We start from the raw sequence: 23138 nt of genomic DNA, 5'->3' as shown, positions 1-23138 counted from the left end.
GAAACGTTTGAACTTTAATATTTGATGCTAAACATTCAATATCAAGGTGCACCTGTGAACATGATTGATTAGCAGATTTGCATCTTACATTACCATTGCTTTGCTTAAACAGCAATTAAGTTGCTATTTTTCTTTAATTATAACTGCTATGAAGAATGAGGTTATTCGAAAAGTTTGCAATATTTTGCAAAGATGTTGACGTGCAAAGAATAAACAGTTTAATTTTGATTAAACTCTAAAGCTGTTTAAATCTTTAACTTTTCATTTTATTTGTTAATCTTTTCGAAGACGCAGGCTTTTCAATAATACCAAACTGTATGGCTATGCAACTCAATTATTTTTGATGGAGAGCAGCCAACAAATTTGAATTGCAGGAATGTCGCTTAGAGCAATAATACAATTAATCTCCCAATGTTATCTGTGTCTGGTGCGTGGTGTCTAAAGGGAAGTAAGATAAATTAACATCAAATTAACCCATTCAGCTAAGTGTCATATTTTCTACTCAGTAATGGGGTGGGACAGAAATGCCATGATAGCAGAGGCATACACAGAGGCTATTCCTGCTTCATGCATGCCTGAGAACTGGTATCGACTCATTACAGGGTCAAACTGGTTTTTGAGAGCTAAATGAGAGGATCCCACATCCAGGAGATTTTATCACTTTTTGTTGTTGAACTTTGTTGATTTTGACTAACAATAAAGGAGAATTATCCTCAATGCCAACGTGTAAATATCTAAGAGACATTACTGTCTTTTTTTCTCTCTCGTCGATGAGTGCTTGCAGAACTGAAAACATGTCAAGATACATTTAAGTGTTTGAGAAATTCAGACACCAGAAGATTATTAAAGGGTGTTGTGATGATACCAGGAAACGTTTGACACCTGAGAGAAATCCTTTTCATATCCACTGGTGGTGAGATACCCTTCCCATTACTAGTGTTTGTCAGAAAATGACTTACACCAATAAGAAATTATTGCCAGGTCTATTCGTATCACCCACTGCCATTTTATTTCAAGCAAAGATTGAATGTAAAATAAATTCCACTATTCCATGAGTATAATGGAGTGAGAGACCATCTGTACACCAGGTATACTGCCATTGTAAACCTATCCATGATGATTCTGATACACTAAGCAAATCTTTATCCTATCTGGTTTAGACTCTAATCTGAAAAGCGTGTTCTAATGTGGCATTTCCACACCATACACTGGTCATCTTTATAGCTTCGAGGATGAGATTAAATGCTTAATAATTAGATTGTAGATATAAAATTATAGACAGTAAGGTGCTATGCATTTTTGTCCAGCAGCAACTGAATAAGGCTGCTCCAAATGAAAACCACTATAGTTAGTATAGACAACTTCCATCCGATTGAAATCCACTTCACTGAGGTCCAATGATCAATTGAGGTTTTGTTATAAAATAACTGATGAAAATATGGCAATATTTACTAATTTTGTTGCTGTTTGCTCTTTGCTTGTGGGGAGATGGTGGTGTTGTGATAATGTCACTGGATTTCACTGATTCAAAGGCCCAGATGAATGAACATTTTGGGTCATGGATTCACTTTCCTCTGTGGTCAATGGTGACATTTTAAATTCAGTTGATTTGAACCGTATTTAGCATTTTGAAGCTCATCTCAGTAATTATGCCCTGAAAGTATCACCTCACTTTAAAACTTAGCTCCTTGGCCCAATGTAGGCCAATGGGTAGCATAACTCCACCAATGACAATCTCTTTCTGTTTCAATCCAGGCGGCATCCCACTCTTGGAGGACCTCCTTAATTATACCTCATCACTTCTTCTTGGGCCAGCTAGCCCCCATCTTCCTCCTGTTCTTCTGACCGTGCCCATTAAACCTCTACTCAGGTGGGGCATATGTCTGGGACGTGAAAGTCCTGTCTCGCGAGCATCAGTTGTGCTTCTGTTACATTGTCCCTCATGCTCCTTTGACCTTTCCTCTGTAGCATTCTTCTGTTGGCGATGCTGTCTCCATGTGATGTTGGCAATCTTAAGTAGGCTGGACTGATAGACATTCAGGTTATGTTACACCTTTGCTGTCTTCCTTCCATGTCTCACTGGCATGGATTGTGAAACTGTCAGCAGTTGTTGCAAAAGCCCCATTAGCTCCACTAACGTCCTTTCAAAAAAGAAATCTACTGTCCTTTCCTTTACCTTTGACTCAAGACCATCTTCACTGGGACATAATCTCACTACTCCCTTCCAAACAACAATGTATGTGTCCCGACATCTCAAGGACTGCAGCAATCAGAAGGCAGCACATCATCACCTCCTCTGGGGCAATTAGGGTGGGGTAATAAATGTTGGCCTAGCCAACAACACCTATATCCCATGAATAAATAAAGAACTGGAGAAATGCAGTTGACTCTAAACTGCCCCCTGAAATGGCCAAGCAAGCCATTCATTTCAAGCATACTTAGAGGTGAGCACCAAAATGTTCAAACTGCCAGCAATATCTCAATCCCATGAAGGAATACAAGAAAAATTTTCAGTCTAAACATTCTCACCTACAATTTGTATCATTATTCAGACCATCCTTCAGAAAGATGTACAAGATTTTGAATTATTGTTACCATATGATAAAACTGCCATTCTTAAAAAAACAATAAAACAAGTTAGGACAGGTAACTCTGATTGCTCCCAATGGTGCTGTCTTCCTCTGCATCTTATTTTGTCCCTGTTACTGCAGCTCTGACTTTCAACACCACTCTCCTCCTCACAAAGTGAAATATGGAAATTGTTAGTGGGGCTCCCTGGAGAGCAGTCTATACTGGGAGATCAGATAGGCCAGTGTATAATTGTACAGGATCCTGCCTGATCTCCCACCATTTTATTCTTGGAAGGAAAAACACTTTTATCCAACTGATATTTCAATATATTACTATGCCTCAACAATCTTGAGCTGTTTGTTATATTCATGTATCTTTTTGTCCCACCTAAGAGAGTAGTGGGGAACCATCAGACTGATTACCAAGCTGCTTGAACCAGTCACAGATAATGCTTTGAACTAACATGGAAAATGCTGGAGAAAATCTGCAGATTAGGTAGCATCTGCGGGGAAAGAGATAGAGAGAGTTAATGTCTTGAATCCAGTATGATTCTTCTTCAAAGCTGAGTTCCACCTGCTGAGTTTTTCTAGCAATCTGTGTTTGATTCAGATTTCTAGTATCTGCTGAAATTTAGTTTTTATTTGAATGGATCCTCCTTCTCTGGGAATTAGTACAGAGTGGAATTTGAACCTGCACCTTTCAGTTCAAAGGAAAGAAGACTACCTGCTGAACCACAAGAACTCTGAGAATAAGCATACTGAGATATTTAGAGGCTTCTGAACAAAGTTCTGTCAGCCTGCACTCCAAGTAGAGCACCATAATTACAATGAAAGTGAGTCAGGTCAAGGGGTATAGCTTAAATGTCACTAAAACATGCACCATCTAAGTGCAGCTGCTTTCAGAGTGCAAGAATTACTTTTGTACTATATAAATAAATTAAAACATAATAAGCAGTGTTTTAAAAATAAATATAGATTTATCATTTAATATGTGACACACAAACTTAACTAAAACCATATTTCTTGTAATTTGTCTTTTAATCTGTATATTGAGTAGTTCAGGATATGTTCCCATGTGTCTCAAATTTCAGTGTGTTTGTGATCATTGCTGTTTTGAATCCTATTTTGCAATGCACAAGCAATTTCCAAACCTGCATAATGCTACTTCTATCAAATGCCTGCATAGCATAAATGAATCCCTGAAACCTTTGTGTGCTCATTGTCAGAAAATCACTATTACAAATTTGTTTGCTTTGTCTCAGAAGGTGAGCACAAGCCAGTAATGTTAAATCACAACGTAGAACTACTGCTGGTGGCTGCACCAGGATGTCAAGCCAATACTGATTGTGTTCAGTGGCTGTTTTCTGTCATGGATCCAGGAGAAATTAGCAACAGGTCACACTTTTACTAACTAAAATCTCCATCATACTTCAATCATTGGATGTTCTCTGCAGAATCCTGTATTTGCTCTGTTATTGCTCAGTGTGGGGATATTTGAATTTCGTAAGATATTTTATGATATTGCTGAAAGAACAGAGGTTGCTGAAGCTTTTTGTTTTGCACTCTCTATGAAAAACAGAAGTGCCAATTAGTCAGCACCTTTTCATCCTGTAGTATAAATTGATATAATTGTTTGAAATTTAGTATTTTTGTGTTTGTCCTGATGAGTGCAAGACTAAAAGCTTTGACAACTTGTTTCTCCTTTTCAACATTGTTTAAGCACTGTATTACCTTGTGAACAGTTTACTATATTAAAGGCTATATAAATGCAAGTTGTTGTTGGAGAAAAATGAATTCTATGATTGCAAACTTTGACATCTTTTTCAGTATAAAGCATATGTAATTATCAATGTATATATCATTTGGACAAATTACTTCAAAAAGAAAATACTGAACCATATGCAATGTCCCAATGTTGCATTGTAGAATTAATCTGTTGGCATCCCTCAGACAAAAACAACCAGCTTTTCATAAAAGAGAAAAAAAATAAGTTTCAATTTGTACTAAAGAATAAAAAAAGTCTGGAAACAGAACAAAATATTTTGTTTATTGACTTGAACCATGTTTCCACAATAAAATGATTGGTAGCTTAAGTTATTGCAACAGTGGTATCGTAAAGCAAAAGCTCATATGTTCTGCTATATTTAATGTTTTCAGTTTGCATTTTAAAAACAATATTTTCAAGTTGCCTGATGGGGCACTGTGTTAACCCAGTTACCAGCTGAGTTGCACTGACTATAAATATCACTGTTTCAAACCCACTTCAACGTTCTGAGTTTGTCATCAGCTTGTGCCATGGGCTCAGATTGTTCCATGGGATCCCCATCTTATGAACGCTCATACTTACAAATGAGATCCCATATTACTCTTCACTGTAAGGCTCCAATGTGTGAAAGTTTGCTTGTATTTACGAACCAGTATTTTATAATAAACTGTAATGTGTTCCAATTTGTGCACAAATCGACTTACGAACATATTCAGGAATGGAACCCATTCATAACATCCTTTATGTGAACATTGCTGTTGGAGTGCCACTGTGATGATATCAGAGAATGAGGAGGCTGGTTAAGTGGCAATATACCCTGTGATTGAGGAATCTATCATCAATACTTTATTGCCCTGAATGGGGGATAGGAGAGAAACTGGTGCCAATAGAATGAAACTCTAGGAATAAATTGTGATGATGCTGTAACTTTAAGAGGTTATTTTGTCCTTTTTTTTGGAAGAGAGGTTGTAAGGCAGAGGTGAAGAGCTGGCTACTGAAGACTACTTGAGTAAACAGCTTGGTAGGCCTTGGTTTTTTTTTAAAACAGCCTGAATGGATGGGGCTAGCACTGACTGATCCAGATATCTAGGGTTTTTTTTTTCCGGTAGCATCAGAAGCTATTGGGATCTCAACAGAGTTGGAAGCTTCAGTGAATGTCTCCTGCCTATTTCTCGCTGATTCTTCTCTTGATGCTTTTTTCCTTCCTGGATTGGAGAACTGCATGTGAGAATCTGTCTGAATTTTTCTTCTTTTGCCAAGGGGTGTGTTAATGGGATGTTACTGCATTGGAACAGTTAATTAGTAATAGTTGTGGTATCTATTGTTCTATTAAGTTTTCCACTTGAGTTAAGTTATTCTAAATTCGTCTCTTTAGTTGCCAACTGTTTTCAATTAGTGTTTAAATAATATTGTGTTTTGCTAATGTCGAGTAGTTTGACCAGTCACATTCCATTGGGAAAAGACATTCATATTTGCCTTAAAAAACAGGAAAATGTTAGAGTCCAGACAACATTCTTAGAATATTTTGTGGGGGTCTGATTTGGTCCAAAACAGAAATCAACATTATTTTCCAGGAAAAGAGGAGAGCAAAGTGATTATTGTTATAAATGATTTTTTTCATCTTTGTTAATCATTCTGAATTATACAGTAAAAATTCCAAATGTTTTGATTTATCTCTATCCTTTATCCTCTGAACTGCAATTAAATCTGGTTGTGACTCTGTGTCAAATTTTGTCTTGATGACACCAACCTGTGAAGTCAGTTGGTGGATTTTATTATGATAAAGGTGTTACTAAATTCAAGTGGTTGTTGTTGACACTACCCTTTTGTTCTTTCTCTTCAGGTGTAACCACGGTGCTGACAATGACAACATTGAGCATCAGTGCACGGAACTCCCTGCCTAAAGTAGCTTATGCCACTGCAATGGACTGGTTCATAGCAGTGTGTTACGCATTTGTCTTTTCTGCTCTGATTGAATTTGCAACAGTAAATTACTTCACCAAACGAAGCTGGGCATGGGATGGTAAAAAGGCATATGAAGCTTTTCAATCGAAGGTAAGGATTTTCAATGTGCTACTTACATAGAACCCGAACATCATTCATAGGCTAGGATCTGGAGGATCAGTATTGAGTGAAAGAGTGGGCTCAAGGCAGGGCAATGAGAAATTGCCCAGACTCAGAACATGAGGGAAGAAGAGCAATAAGGATGTTATGGCTGAGATATTAGAATCATAGAATCATCACTATACAGATAAAGCTGCCAACCAGCCCTAGCACTTTACAGTCACCCCACATTTACCATGGTCAATCCACCTAGCCTGCAATCCTTGGATGCAATAGGCGATTTAACATGGCCAATCCACTTAACCTACACGTCTTTAGACTGTGGGAGGAAACCATAGCACCCAGTGAAAACCCACACAGGCGTGGAGAGAATGTGCAGACAGTCACTCGATGGTGGAATCGCACCTGGGTTCTGATGCTGTGAGACGGCAGTGCTAACCACTGAGCCCTAGTGATGATATAATTGCAAAGGCAGAAAGATAGATATGGTAATTTAGTTTTTTTTTGTTCTCAGCTTATCTACAGCTTGCAGACTGGCTGCAAACACTTGGGCTTAGATGTTCACCTGTGTATTGCGAATGTCGAGCCACCTCGTTTCCTGGGTCTGCAAATTGACCCAGGAAAGGGGACCCAGAGGTTGGAGTTTCCTTCTGGATGATGGGCTTTCCTGGCAAGAAGTCTGGGTGACCCCAAATTAGAACGAAGGCTATTGGTGAGGTTTGTGGAATATCTGCCTTCGTGTATTAGCACTGAGGTGAAGTTTTTAGTTTTAAAAAAAAACACATCCCTCAAACCTCCACCCTCCCACACACCTCCCATGCTAGATCCATGCCAACTCATAGCCTGTCATGCCTCTATGCTGCCCTCCCAAACCTTATGCTCTTTATAGGGTCCCTCTGCCAACACTGTGCCAAATTATGCCAAAAAATGCCCTCCATCCTTTTCCCTACACAGTTCCTGGCATACCTCAGGACCCAGACAGGTACGAGATAAAATAAATTTCTGTCTCTATTGCAGGCTTCACAATATTGAAGTAAATCATTCATAAAATTTACATTTACATTCCTTCAACTAAATAAATCCTTATAACAAGAAGATATTAATCCATGCACACAACGTCCTAAAATAATGAGCTTAAGAATTCCCAATGCAAAGTTTGTTTTTCACTGAACTTTATCTCAGTGCCAGTACACTGAGGCAAATCTTTCACATAACTTCACCAACAGCCTTTTTTCTCTCTTATGTCACCCATCCTTCTTTTCTAGTATTCCCACTGTTAGGTGCTCATAACCCTGAAATATTGCAGGCATCTGACTGTGATAGTGAATGGTTGTGAAACTAGCCAAGCAGCAATAATCCAGTCATGAAAACATTTCAGGCTTATGTCAACAGACACTGATGAACAATCCATGATAATTCAGTCAATTTTCAACATGCAACTGAGATAATTTACTCAATTATTTCTTAAAGCAGCAGTGATTCTCCTCATTATGACAAAAATGAAGGCCTTAAGCAATGGAAATGTAGCAGTGTCTGAGAAAGAACTGAGCTTTTTTTTGCCTCAAATTTGTTTTATTGGCTCAGCATACAAACTACGAACCTTTGGACAAAACCATTATCTAGTTTAGGAAATAAGTTGCGTGTTATGTAGAGACTTTACTCCTTTTAGGACATTTCAAAGTGTTTCTCAGCCAATAGAGTACTTTTGAAATTCACTCACTGTTGTAATGTAGTCAAATACAGCAGCTAATTGCGCACAACAGGTTCCACAAACTAAATGAGATAAATGAACAATGAATATGCTTTGATACTGTTAGTTCAAGGATAATTGTGCGATTTACCCCTCAAGACATTTATATCAATCTCCTTATGGAGATTTTGCACAGTGCTTTGTACAGTGTGCGTTATTAATTTACGATTGCACCACCAACTGTGGTTCATTCCAAACGTAGCGAGAGTTTGGAAGAAATCTAATTTGCCCCAGCATGGAATTCTCACTTCTTGTTGAGTAAAATATCTCAGTTGGAAAGTGAAGTTCTAATGCTTTCAGGTATCACTGCAATTTGTTGCTCACTCTTGCAAAACAATGCAAGCAATTGTTATTGCCTCATCATTTAGAGAAGCATCATGCATCCTTCCTAAGGGTTTAAATCATGAATAACTCATAAATCACAAATATAGCGGACAATTTCTATGGGTGATACGGAAGGCAAATAGAATGTTGGCCTTTATTTAAAACAAAATGGTGTCTAAAAATAGGGAGAACTTGCTAAAACTATACAAGACACTAGTTAGACTACACTGAGAATACTATGAATTATTTTGGTTCCTTTATTGAAGGGAAGATATACTGGCTTTGGAGGCAATCAGAGGAGGTTCACTGGGTTGATCCTGGCTATGGATTGAAATTGATTGATTTGTACTGTACTTTTTGGAGTATAGCAGAATGAAGAATTGAAACAAAAAAGATTCTTAGGGGGCTTGACAGGATAGATGCACGAAGATTGTTTCCCCATGTGGGAGTGTCTACGAATTGAGGGTTCAATCTCAGAATAAGGGGTTTCCCATTTAAGACAGGGATGAGAAGGAATTTCTTCTCCGAGGGCATAGAGAATCTGGAATTGTTTCCTGAGGAGGGATGTACAGATTAAGTTGTTATCGATACGCACTATGACATGTTCCTGCACTCCTGACATGGACTTGTAATGGAAGGAAAACCTGCTAGTGACTGTACACAGTTTCTGCTGATGTCACAAAGGATTCTGGGTAAACAATATGGAGGACAGGAAAAAGATTATGGTTATAAGAGCTGCTCCTTTTTTTAAGGTATTTTAGGAGTTGGAGGTAATTTCCTCAAATTCTAGGAGCAGTAATTACTGTTTTATATGCTGATACATTGTTTTTGAACTTTGGGGAAAAAAAAGAACAAACCAATGGCACTTTTAATAGGAGGAAGACATACAAAAGGCAGTGATCACATGGTCAGTGAGAGAAACAGAGAAAAACCTACACTGCTAACTGACACAGCAGTGAATCTGCACAGTTATTGCACTTGCTGTTTGGGTTCCTGTATCCCTGGACATAAGAGTGTGTCTAGGAAAAATTAACAAAGAGCGAAATTCACAACTGACCTTGGAGGAACCGACATGGGAGACCTCACAGCACAGGAACAGATAAGTGCATAGTTTTTTTTACATGTAATCTTGCTGTAAGTTGACAGTAGGAAGTAGAGTGGGTTCTTTCTTGATTATATGTCTTAGTGAGACCACTTGATTCAATTTTTTGAATATATGCCATAAGTATGAAGTTAGCTGGAGCACTGTCCTTTTAGAGCAATAAGCCGGTGCTATTTTCCAGGTCTGTACATTGTGAAGGAGCAATGGTGACCTGTAGTAGATTGATATGCTCTTCCTGTTGGATATGGGAATTTAGGGGGAGTTTCCATGTTACTGGTGATTATGTCTGGGTGTTTGGTTGCGAATCGTATCAGATTGCATGATTTGGTTGGAGCGACAGTTAGAGGCAATGAAGAATTTCGAAGAGATGGGGGTGTAATGGATGGCAGTAATAGAAGGGGAGAAAAGCTGCAGATTCAGTCAGGTTAACTCCAGGAGAGGGAGGTGGGTAGTGCAGGAGTCTCCTGTGGCTATCTCCATCTCAAACAAGTATACTGTTTTGGAAAATGTAGGGGGTGATGGACTCAGGGGAATGCAGCACGAATAGCCAAGTTTCTGGTATCGAGGCTGGCTCTAATGTAATGAGGGGTACGTCCGATTCCAAGCAACCGATTGTATTAGGGGACTCTGTAGGCAGAGTCACAGACAGATGTTTCTGAGGCCAGTAGTGAAAAATCAGAATGCTGTGTTGCCTCCCTGGTGCTAGGTTTAAAGATATCTCTGAGAGGGTGCAGAATGTTCTCAAAGGAGAGAGGGGCCTGCAGGGAGGTCATTGTCCACATTGGAACTAACGACCTAGGAAGGGAAAAGGATGAGGTTCTGAAGGGAGAATATAGAAAGCCAGACAGGAATTTAAAGAGGAGTTGCTCGAGGGTAGTAATACCTGGATTACTCCCAGTGTTAAGAGCTAGTGAGGGTAGGAATAGGGGGATAGAGCAGATGAAAGTGTGGCTGAGGAGCTGATGCAGGGGAGAAGGGTTCACAATTTTGGATCATTGGAATCTCTTCTGGGGGAGAAGTGACCTGAACGAAAAGGACTCATTGCATCTAAATTGGAAGGGGACTAATATACGCTAGAGCTGCTTGGGAGGATTTAAACTAGTAAGGTGGGGGTTGGGGGGGTGAACAGGGAGATAGTGAGGAAGGAGATCAATCTGAGACTGGGATTGGGAGAAGGAGCAAATCAACAGTCAGGGCAGGCAGGAACAAAGCAGAGAACAACTTGGGACTGATAAATTAAACTGGATTATTTCAATGCACGAGGCCAAACAGGCAAGGCAGATGAATTCAGGGCATGGTCAGAAACATGGGATTGGGATATCATGGCAATTACAGAGATGTGGCTCTGGGATGGACAGAACTGGCAGCTTAATGTTCCAGGATACAAATGCTACCGGAAAGTTAGAAAAGGAGGCTAGAGAGGAGGGGGAGTGCTTTTTTTTTTGGATAGGGATAGCATCACTGCTATATTTAGGGAGGATATTCCTGGGAATACATCCAGGGAAGTAATTTGGTTGGAACTGATAAATAAGAAAGGGATGATTACCTTATTGGATTTTGTCATAGACCTCCTAACAGTCAGCAGGAAATTGAGAAACAAATTTGTAAAGAAATTTCAGTTATCTGTAAGAATAATAGGCTGGTCATGGTAGGGGATTTTAACTTTCCAAATGTGGACTGGGACTGCCATAACATTAAAGGTTTATAAGGAGAGGAATTCATTCAGTGTCTACAAGAAAATTTTCTGATTCAGTATGTGGATTTACCTACTAGAGAAGGTGCAAAATTTGACCTACTCTTGGGAAATAATGCAGGACGGGTGACTGAGATGTTAGTGGGGGAGCACTTTGAGGCCATCGACCATAATTGTATTAGTTTTAAAATAGAGATGGGAAAGGATAGACCAGATCTAAAAGTTGAATTTCTAAATTAGAAAATTACCAATTTTGACAGTATTAGGCAAGAACTTTTAGAAGTTGATTGGGAGCTGATGTTCGCAGGTAAAGGTACGACTGGAGAATGGGAAGCCTTCAAAAATGAGATAACAAGAATCCAGAGAAAGTATATTGCTGTTAGGATGAAAGGAAAGGCTGATAGGTGTCAGGAATGCTGGATGACTAGAGAAATTGAGGTTTTGGCTAAGAAAAAGAAGGAAGCGAATGTCAGGTATAGACAGGACAGATCCTTAGATGAACAGAAAGGTAATAGGAGTATACTTATGAGAGAAATCAGGAGGGGGAGAAAGAGGACATGAGAACTTTGGCAAATATGGTTAAAGAGAATCCAAAGGGTTTTTACAAATACACTTTAAGGACAAAAGGGTAACTAGGGATAGAATAGGGCTTCTCAAAGATCTGCAAGGCAGCTGACGTGTGGAGCTGCAGGAGATGGGGGAGATACTAAACAAGTACTTTGCATCAGTGTTTACTGTGGAGAAGGACATAGAAGTTATAGAATATGGGAAAGTAGATGGTGACATCTTGAAAAATATCCATATTACAGAGGAGGAGGTGCTGGATATTCTGAAATGCATAAAAGTGGATAAATCCCCAGGACCTGATCAGGTGTACCCTAGAATGCTGGGAAGCTAGGGAAGTGATTGCTGGGCCACTTGCTGAGATATTTGTATCATCAATAGTCACAGGTGAGATGCTAGAAGACTGGAGGTTGGCTAACATGGTGCCACTGTTTAAGAAGGGTGGTAAGGACAAGCCAGGGAACGCAAGTTGTTGGAGAGAATCCCGAGGGACAGGACGCACATGTATTTGGAAAGACAAGGACTGATTAGGGATGGTCAGCATGGCTTTGTGTGTGGGAAATCATGTCTCATTAATTTGATTGAGTGTTTTGAAGTTGTAACAAAGAGGATTGATGAGGGCGGAGTCGTGGATGTAATCTACATGGACTTCAGTAAGGTGTGCGATAAGGTAGACTAGTTAGCAAGTTTAGATCTCGTGGAATACAGGAGAATTAGCCATTTGTATACAGAACTCGCTTGAAGGTAGAAAACAAAGGGTGATGGTGGAGGGTTGCTTTTCAGACTGGAGGCCTGTGACCAATGGTATGCCACAAGGATTGTTGCAGGGTCCACTACTTTTCATCATTTATATAAGTTAGCAGATGACACCAACATTGGAGGTGTAGTGGACAGTGAAGTAGGTTACCTCAATACAATGGGATCTTGATCAGATTGGCCAATGGGCTGAGGAGGGGCAGATGGAGTTTAATTTTGATAAATGTGAGGTGCTGCATTTTGGGAAAGCAAATCAGAACAAGGCTCATACACATAATGGTTATGTACTGGGGTGTGTTGCTGAACAAAGGCCTTGGTTTGCAGGTTCATAGTTCCTTGAAAGTGGAGTTGCAAATATATAGGATAATGAAGAAAGCAATTGGTATGCTTTCCTTTATTGGTCAAGGGTATTGAGTACAGGAGTTGGGAGGTCATGTGTCTGGACAGGACATTGGTTGGGCCACTTTTGGAATATTGCGTGCAATTCTGGTTTCCTTCCTATCGGAAGGATGTTGTGAAACTTGAAAGGGTTCAGAAAACACTTACAAGGATGTTGCCAGGGTTGGAGGATTTGAGCTATAGGGAGAGGCGGAATTGGCTGGGGTTATCGGAGTCTGAGGGGCGACCTTATAGAGGTTTATAAAATCATGAGGGGTATGGATAGGATAAATAGACAAGGAATTTTCCCTGGGGTGGGGGAGTCCAGAACTAGAGGGCATAGGTTAAGGGTGAGAGGGGAAAGATATAAAAGAGACCTAAGGGACAACATTTTCAGGCAGAGGGTGGTGCGTGTATGGAATGAGCTGCCAGAGGAAGTGATGGAGGCTGATACTATTGCACAATTTAAAAGGCATGTGGATGTGTGTTTGAATAGGAAGGGTTTGGAGGGATATGGACCAAGTGCTGGCAAATGGGACTAGATTAGTTAGGATATCTGGTTGGTGTGGACGAGTTGGACTGAAGGGTCTGTTTTCATGCTGCACATCTCTATGATTCTATGATTTGACAGCGGGTTCTGCTACAATGTGCATTTCCCCAATCCAAATAGGCTTTAACATGATTGAAGAATTTAGATCATTATTTGCAGAATGTAAACTTCCCTTACCTGTATTAGTTATAACGCGATTCCAATCCCATAAATTTAAATCGCGCTGTTATTGCGTGATTTTCTTATCCACAAGATTGCACGAGCATGTAACTATCATGTTATATTGGAATCAACTGTATGTATTGCACATTTACAGATGATGAGGAAGGAGATGGCCATGTATGTTAATGTGAAATACCTCCCCACAGAGATCTGAAATTTTACAATATGATATCGGGCAAAAAAAAAATTTTTCAGTGCCATTTCTAACACTTGTGGAAAATGTAATTATAAATTTGAGTTACTGATCGAAACAAAGTCAATTTGAAGATAATGTAGCTGCTAAATTTAATTAAACATATCACATCCCTCTTGTGATTGCATTTAAATACTTTAGATTTATTGCATGTTCAGCTAAAGTACCTCTTTTATGCATAAAACCTGCTCCGTATAAATTAGGGAGGCATCCATTTAATCATCTTGATAACGAAGCAGACAAAAGTTCAAAACAAAATAATATTTTTAAAGACAAGGAAAAGTAATCAGGCTCTAGCAATAAATCAATTTTATAAGGAGTTAATTCTGTCTTCTGATCCACATTTGTGCCTCATAAAAGCCAGACCATGATCATCTCCAACAAAGACTTTCAGCATTACCACCATCTAAACACCCATTATCAACAAATATATGGGTATTACCATTTTCTCGAAATTGGAATGGGCCAGCTTATAATACTTGTATTGCAAGAGCAGGTCAGAGGCTAGAAATTCTGTGGCAACTTACATCCTATATCCCCAGTGCCTGTCCACCATCTACAAGGAACAAGCCAGGAATATGATGGAATGCTCTCCATTTGCTGGGAGGTGTGCAGCTTCAATAACACTGAAGAAACTCAGCACCATTCAGGACTAAGCAGTCCACTTTAGTGGAGCCACACTCATCTTAAACATTCACACCTGCCACCACTCAGGCATAGAAGCAGCAGTGTGTATTATCTACAATATGCACTACAGCAGCTCATCAAGCCTCCTTTTTGATAGCACCTTCCAAACCCCAAATTCTGCAATCGACATGGACAAGGGCAGTAGATGCATGGGAATATCACCACTTGTAAGTTCCCTTCAAGTCACATACCATCCTGACTTGGAATTATATTGCTGTTCCTTTCTGGTCACTTGTTCAGAAGCTTGGAAATTCTTTCTTATTAATGCTGTGTTTGCCCTGCAGTCTAAGAACTGCACTGTTCAAGAAGCTTTCAGGGCGGCAAAGTGGCTCAGTGGTTAGCACTGTTGCCTCACAGCACCAGGGTCCCAGTTTTGATTCCAATCTCGGATGACTGTCTGTATGCAGTTTGCACATTCTCCCTCTGTCTGCGTGGGTTTCCTCCAGGTGGTCCGGTTTCTTCCCACAGTCCAAAGATGTGCAGGTTAGATGAATTGGCCATGCTTAAATTGCCAATTAGGTGCATTAGTCAGAGGGAAAAGGGATTTGCGTGGGTTACTCTTCGAAGTTTCGGTGTGGACCTGTTGGGCCGAAGGGCCTGTTTCCACACTGTAGAGAATCTAATCTAAGCAAAGCTTAGCCACTACTTTTTCCAGTGCAATTAGGAATGGATAATAATGCCATCCTAAACAGTGATGCTGACATTCCATCAACAATTTCTAAAAAGGCAGTTTCTTCCCTCTTGTGAAAGAATCTGACTGGCTGTTTATCCATAGTGTATGTTTCAATGACTGTTCATTCTATTCTAATGCATAACTCCAATAACTTTTGAACTAAAAACTGAACTTTCCTTTGTGTTCCCAATGTTTGAAATTTATTTTAAATTTCCTTTCACAATCAGAAATTTGGTTTGATCTGCCTTTCATTCCAGTTGGATTTGGCCAGCTTTCAATTTGTATTTCAGGTGTAGAGTCAAAGAATCATACAGCATAGAAACAGGCTCTTCAGCTCACCATCTCTCTGCTGGCCAACAAACACCAAACGACACTAATCCCATTTACTGCACTTTTAGAGTCATAGAGAATTTCTGTGGTGCTGCCCATTAAAAGAAGCAGTAGTATGATTGGCCTGTTAAAGGTTAGAAACTGTGAATTGATGTCTCCAACGTTATTATACAACACTTTGATGCACACATCAAATAAATCGCTTTGCTCTTTTAACAGGGTCATTAATTTGTTTGCAGCGACCAATTCCGTTAATACTTCTGCAAAAATATACGAGGTAGCACGTGTGTTAACATTCTTCTACTAATATTTCCAAAAGTCATTTTTACCTTGTGATTTGGTCATCAATCTGAGCCAAATCAATGCGGCAATTATTATGAAGCAATATTTCTTCGACAATGCATTGAAATTCATTTCAAATTTTAAGACCATTAATTTTGACAACCTAATGTCAGCTTAAATGTTTTGAGGCCATTATATTTCCCTCCATTGTGCCACATTGATATAATGTAAAGATTGAGAGTTCTACCTTTGAATACATTCAAAATATGATCCTTTGCGCCGTAAGGTAACCAAAGATGGCAAGCCTTCAAGAAATTCTACTTCAATTAATCTAACATGAGGAACACAGATATGATTAACTGTGAATAATTTGTCACAGTGCCAATTCTTGTTACTAACATGTTGATTCATCATAGACGTTTTAATATACTGCTCACAGGGAGAGAGACGTTTATTTCTTGTTGTTCCTTCATGAATCACATCATCGAATAAAGAATCTCTGAGATTCTTCATCAGTAGGGCAATCAAGGCTAATGGGGAAGGGGCAGAAAGGTGGACGTCAGAAATGTTGGATCAACAATGATCCTATTGAATGTCAATGCAGGCTCGAGGGACCGAATGGTCTTCTCCTGTTACTGTTACTGTCTTAGAACAGTGTATACAAGTAGTTATTTGGTAGTACGGAATGTGAATATTACTGAAATAAGACAGTTAAAAATCACACAACAGGTTATAGTCCAGCAGGTTTATTTGGAAGCACTAGCTTTCAGAGTGCCGCTACTTCATAAGGTAGTGATGAAGCCACCTGATGAAGGTGCAGCGCTCCGAAAGCTAGTGCTTCCAAATAAACCTGTTGGACTATTACCTGGCGCTGTGATTTTTAATTTTGTCCACCCAGTCCAACTCTGGCACCACCAAATCATGAAACAAGACAAAGCTTTTTATCTAGCATTTATCAGGGCAGTCGACAAGAAATACTGAGAAAGAAAATAACCTCAATATGCTGTATGAAAAGGGTATTTGTTTGGCAGATGACTGGTAGAAACATTGCTGTGGAGAAATCACCAGTTAGATAATGGCTAAATGCCAATTCTTGTTAAAATTTAAACTAGGCAGATTGATTGATTCTGGCCAAGGTTTTGCCCTGAGAAATGAACCAAAGCATGGCCATCACCTGTTTTACAATAATACAGCAAAGGAAGCCGACCAAGCCTGCACCAATTCTAATCCTTATTTAGACCTGCTACTTATTGCCCATGCATTGTTTCTGTCCCTCTGTTCACTTCCCATTCACATGTCCATCAAGATATGTCTTAAACGTTGCTAATGCCTGCTTCTACCATCTCCACTGGCAATCCATTCCAAGCACCCACCACTCACTGTGTGAAAGAATTTCCACGCATTTTTGTAAAGTTGAACTAGACACAATGTTTGTACATGTTCTTTCTGTCTACAAACTACTGTCAACTGATAATGCTGACCAACAATTTTAAACTGGTTGTTAGCATAATTCTTAGCACGTTCAGAATCACTCAGCATTACTGCATGACTTCTGAGATACCTCAACTATACAGGGTAATCATAGACTGGGTACATTTCAGGACTAAAGTTGTTGCCCTTAGGCCCATTCATGACTTTGTTGTGATATACCAGTGTCTATCACAAACCTATCTTCACAGTGCAATATACCCATTAAGATTCCCAGTGATACAAAATTGAACAGATGAGCAACCCCATAAATAGGGTCCAAGTCATTGGTTTACCATGCAAGATTAATGTTGGAATAGGGCACATACAAACTAACCCGTAAGATAATGGCTACTCTGATCCAGTCATTTCTTAGTGTATATTGCACAAATCCCCTTCTCATTACCCTTAGGGTAATCTATCTAAAATGTTTGAGCAGCAGGTAAAGCTAGCTGTTTCATGTTGCGATATGCAATAGCAACACAAGTGCTGTTTGCCACTCTCGGGATTCTCCAAGACAAAAATGCTTTCTGCCTCTCACACATGTGAGTAATGTGGTATTTGAATTTTAGTGCTAGTGTGATGTCAAGTAGATGAACCTCCCCGTCCCCAGCAGCATATCTCTGTCGCTGTTTGCATCAAGCAAGGACCTTACTGTTCTCAAACAATCCGTGCTTACAAAACTCACTGCAAATATCCGAAATTAGATGGGATTCGATGATTGGGCAATATTTGATGAATAATTGTGTGTGTGTGTGTGTGTGAAATTACCTTGACAACTAAATATTGTCAGTGGGGCTCACAGTATAATACATTTAAGGAAAAGATGATGACCTTGTGCTACTGTCACTGGACTGTTAACCCAGAGACCCAGGTAATCTTCTGGGGACCCAAGTTTCCCATGGCAGATAGTGAAATTTGAATTCAACAAATATCTGGAGTTTAGAGTATAATGATGACCATGATTCTATTGGGAAATCCCATCTGGTTCATAATCTCCTTTAGGGGAGGAAATTTCTGTCTTTACCTGGTCTGACCCACATGTGATTCCAGACCCACAGCAATTGTGGTTGACTCTCAGCCTGCACATCCCTGGACACTATGGGCAATTTAGCATGGCCAATCCACTCAGCCTGCACATCTTTGGACTGTGGGAGGAAACTGGAGCATCTGAAGGAAACCCACACAGTCATGAGGACAATGTGCAAACTCCACACAGAGTCGCCCGAGGGTGGAATCAAACTGCTGTGAGGCAGCAGTGTTTACCACGGAGCCACCTATATAATCATGTCTGATCATCCAACTCACTCTCCTGATCCTGTTTTTTTCCCCCATATCCTCTGATCCCTTTGGCCCTAAGAACTATATCCAACCCCTTCTTGATTGTTGTACAAAAGAGATTGAATATATAATCATTTAATTTTCTACATACTTCAGTTATTCTACAAAAAAATTACATCAAATAATTGTAGCCAGAAATACAGACAAAGCTGTTGCAAACAAAACCTTTCCCCAACCTCTGCACTGTTTTGTGCGGAATTCTGCTGATCTCAGTGGAGAATTGAGAATTTGTGCAATTTTAGAGTCTTTGAAAGCTGTAGGCGCTCAAAGTGACGCAAATCCCTTGCTGACTCTGTTCACGTGGCTGATGCTGGTAATTTTAATGTCCCCGTGGACTCAATTCCTTATGTTCATAGAGAACTCAGGCTCACAATGGAAAGTACAGTCAGAAATATTTTACTTGCACACAATCGCTGCTGCAAAACTCCGCTTTGTCGGAAATTTCATAATTCTTTAACCACTTCACTCTTTCTGAAATTAAGAGGGTCAGCAGGGAACTATCAGCAGATGTAATTTGACACCATTCATGTCCCACAAAATCTTAGTGATGTCATTTTGAGATGGATCTATAAATTGATAAGTCTGAACCAAACCAAACTCATTCTTCATAAATCTCAAAACCAGCCAAATATGTGTTAGACCCTGATTACAATCTTCAGGTACAAATAGTGATTGCAGGTGGTCATTCAGAAATAAAGCTCCCGCTTTTTCTTTCCCTTTTTTATTTTTGGGGTTGGGGGCTAAACATCCCAAAACCTCTGGTCTGCTGTTGGTTTATTTGAGGTCCCCAAATCTCCACCCCCCCCCCCCCCCCAAAGGCCACTTTCTCCAAGCTTCAGGAAGCAAAGTTAAATTGGCAATTGAAACATACTGGTTTGACTTGTCTTCTATATTTCAAAATGGAGCTCCAATACAATCAGTATGTTAATTTCCACATAAGATTGAATTTTAACTGGTTTCCACTAGGTCAAAGCTGACTGATTACCGTCGCTAGTAGAATGAGCTAGCTGCATTCATGTGCAGCTTGTGTTAACATCAATTTAGTTTATAATAAGGTTTCTACCTCATACTGGCACCAGTGGTCAAAAGGGCAGAACCTTAGTCATTGCTCTCAATGGAAGATGAAGCCTCTTAAATGTTTCATTTGCTATTAGTGAGTAGGTTGTTGCTGATCCACTGCCACTTGATAGCAACATTGCCGCCCCTCCATCTCTTTATCGGTAATCGAGAGTGGACTTATCTAGTTGTACTCAGCCTGCTTACATCTAATCCTGCCTTTTTTGGACAGGACATTCCTGGGCAATTTTTCACATCTGCCGATATATTTCAGTGTTACAGCTTTGCTGGAACAGCTTGATTAAGAGTGCAGCAAGTTCGAGAACACCAGCTTTCAGTATTGCAGTGAGAATATTATCGGGACCCGTAGTCTTTGCAGTGTCCAGTGCCTTTAGCCATCTCTTGGAGTGAATCGCATTGGCTGAAGACTGGCACCTGTAATAATGGGCAGATCAGGAGGAAACCAAGACTGATCATCCTGGCGTGCCCAGTGGATAAAGACTGATGCTAATGCTTCAGCCCTGTCTTTTGCACTGCACTGTTATGTAGGAGGGTGTCATTGTTTAGGATGGGGATATTTGTGAAGCCTCATCCACCCTCTGGCAGTTGTTTTTATAGCTTAGGCTGTTTGTTGTGTGATGTGACACTCCATTCTTCAAATTTTGCAATTGGTACTTCACCGATTGGTATATGACCTGCTGTTTCAGTTGATTTACTGCTGCTTTACTCAATTTAGGTTAATTAGTGCACATGTTATGCCTATATTACAAATCAAGTGTGATGCCTGAGGCATGGCACTTAAATCATAACACCTGAGGTATTTAAGACAGCTCCCTGCATGAGATACAAGACATTTTTACCCATAAGATAGCAATGCTCATAATTAATAAGAGCTTATGCTGTTTTCTAGAAAAAAGAAACCTTGACAAAGAACATGAACAATGCTTATGCAATTGGAGGAATGACCTACACCCCCAACATGACGAAGGACCCTGTCATCCCAAGTATTTCAAAGAGTACAGCTGTGCAAATGAGGGCTGAGGAAAGGGCCATGGAAAGTAAGAAGTCTTACAACAGCGTCAGTAAGATTGACAAAATGGCCCGGGTTGTGTTTCCTGTTCTTTTTGGAATATTTAATTTAGTTTACTGGGCAACATATTTGAACAGAGATCCAGTTATAAAAGTAGACACTGTTCCAAATTAAACATTCAGGAGATTAGCTGTACAGTACACTGTATGTTCACCATATTCTTAGGCATCGATGTAAGCAGGGAAGATTTTAAGATTTTCAGACATTTTTTTCATATTCTTTGCATGTCATAAACAGATGATGTCAGACTTGCTTTGACAATTTCTATATTTAACTGCAAACAAAGGGCACAACAATTTGAGAATGCTGCAATTAAAGAATGATATTAAAATCTGTTTTTTTTCTGTATGCAGGTTGAAAATAAAGTACTGTAAATAGCTGACAATGTTATTCTGTGGCTTATTTTGCACTTTATAATGGTCTCTAAAGATACTGGCAGGATTCATCAGCTATGAAACTGCTTAATTTCACCACTGCTTCGAAAAGGTGGGTTCCTATTACAAGTTAGTTAATTTCAGCTAGTCAGCAGTTTCAGTTCTGCAATTGGTTCAATGATTTCAGAGTTACATAGGAGGTGGTGGGCAGGAAAAAGACAACTTCCTGCTCCTACCTACCATGCTGAAAGAAAGTGCAGACTGATTGAACTTTGTTGCAATAAAGAGAAAAGAATGGTTGGTGTTTTTAGTATGCCTTTCATGATGCCAGCATTCCCCAAGTGCTTTGCAGCCAATAAAGTACACTGTTTTAAATGAAACTACAAATTGCTGCAAGTGCTCATCGCATTTGGCAGCAGCTGTGGGGGAGGGGCGAAACAAACTTTCAACATTGTCTCTGTTTCTCTCTCCACAGATGCTGTCAGACCTGCTGAGCATTTCCTGTTTTTATTTCAGCTTTCCACCATCCATTGCATTTTGCATTAGTCAAAGTGCATTTGATTTTTGCCACAGTTGCCATACAGGAAAGATATCACATTTTTTTGTGCTGAGATGTCCCACAACGATCAATAACATGCTTTAATAATGTTGATTGGGTTCTGCTCTTGAGCTATAGGTAGTGCTGATTGATGTTCTTCGCATAAACAAATTCATTTCCCTGGTCTATGTATAAAACTAATGCTTGTTAGGCAGGACACTACAGAGTATTTAAACTGTACTTTTGCATCAGTCAGACTGATTGAAGAGAGCAGGGAGGAGGTAGGCATATGCAATACGGCATAATATTCATGACACACTTCTCCACCTCTTTTCCCAGAGGCAGGTGCATCCTACAACTCCATGATATCCACTCCAGCTAGAATTGGGGTCATTAGCTTTTGGTACAAACCTAATCAAGCCCTTTGTATTAAAGAATTCCATAGAAGAAATTCCTGTTCATCTGTGTTAAATATGTGTGTCACAAAACTGGTCCCCTTTTTTTTCCCTAAAAGTTGTTCCTGTTCTCAAGGATACCATGCCCTTGATTTTTTTTCATAGGGGTCATAAAACTCTCCTAGCTCTGAGATGACTAGTTTGCTACAGAGATGAAAAGGGATAATGAGACCTTTTGTTTATATGTAAACAGATGAGACTTCAGGCCAAAGTGGTCATGTTTTAGAAGTGACCTGTATAATGAAAGGGGACGTGGTCAGCTCTCTAGCTGAGCGGTTCAATCCAGAACTAATTAGGAAGTTAAACAGTGAGCTGTGTGGAAACAGGTTGTGAAATTCTCTCTCTCTCCTTCTGCCCTTCTAACTTCAACCTGTAAGCATTTGTTCCATTTTTACTGTGTGTGTTAAAGGGGTTTGCTTATTGGGACTGTTGGGTATATTCAGAACAGCATAATTAAGTCTAGTTTGGACAGACTGAGTTCTGTAGGGGTTCTTTATTCTATTCTTTGCATTTCATTGTGTAATTTTGTGAATAAAATTGTCTGTTTTAAAACCTGGTAGTCAACATAGCTAACTTACTCCAGGTAATTTTCACTAGAAACCTTACTGAAACAAATTGCAAAGTTATGGTCTGGGATGCCTGCTTAAGAATGTTTTGAGTGGTCTGGCCTTGTTCACAACATGTTCCCCCTAACACTGAGATTATACCCTCTGGTCCTAGAATCTCCCACAAGTCCATGTGAATTGGCTCTATAAATAGGTGGAGCTTATAATCAGTCACGTGTAAATTTTGGTGAACTGAAATAAAACGTGGACATGGACTCTGTTTGGAAACAGTTGTCTCCTAGTTTATAATCTGGAGTAGGTAGGTAGACAATTACTATTTTTTTGAAGGCAGATAGTTGGTAATATGGG

General features: G+C 39.6%; 2 protein-coding genes across 5 annotated transcripts in view; one reads left to right on the top strand and one right to left on the bottom strand.

Moving 5' to 3' along the window:
- gabra5 (gamma-aminobutyric acid type A receptor subunit alpha5) overlaps nt 1-21242 on the top strand; it is a 124742-nt gene extending 103500 nt beyond the window's left edge. For all 4 annotated transcript variants that reach the window (XM_072576996.1, XM_072576999.1, XM_072576998.1 and 1 more), the window contains 2 exons: nt 6179-6390; nt 20678-21242. In XM_072576996.1, coding sequence (XP_072433097.1) covers nt 6179-6390; nt 20678-20971 — 506 coding nt within the window. In that variant the 3' untranslated portion in view covers nt 20972-21242. The remainder of the gene's footprint in view (nt 1-6178; nt 6391-20677) is intronic.
- Nucleotides 1-23138, bottom strand: part of gabrb3 (gamma-aminobutyric acid type A receptor subunit beta3) — a 686618-nt gene that overhangs the window by 550496 nt on the left and 112984 nt on the right. The window lies entirely within an intron of this gene.

Source organism: Chiloscyllium punctatum, chromosome 9 (assembly GCF_047496795.1).
Source record: "Chiloscyllium punctatum isolate Juve2018m chromosome 9, sChiPun1.3, whole genome shotgun sequence".
Taxonomy (NCBI): domain Eukaryota; kingdom Metazoa; phylum Chordata; class Chondrichthyes; order Orectolobiformes; family Hemiscylliidae; genus Chiloscyllium; species Chiloscyllium punctatum.
Note: the sequence above shows the minus strand (reverse complement) of the source record. Positions and strands in the feature narration are given on the sequence as shown.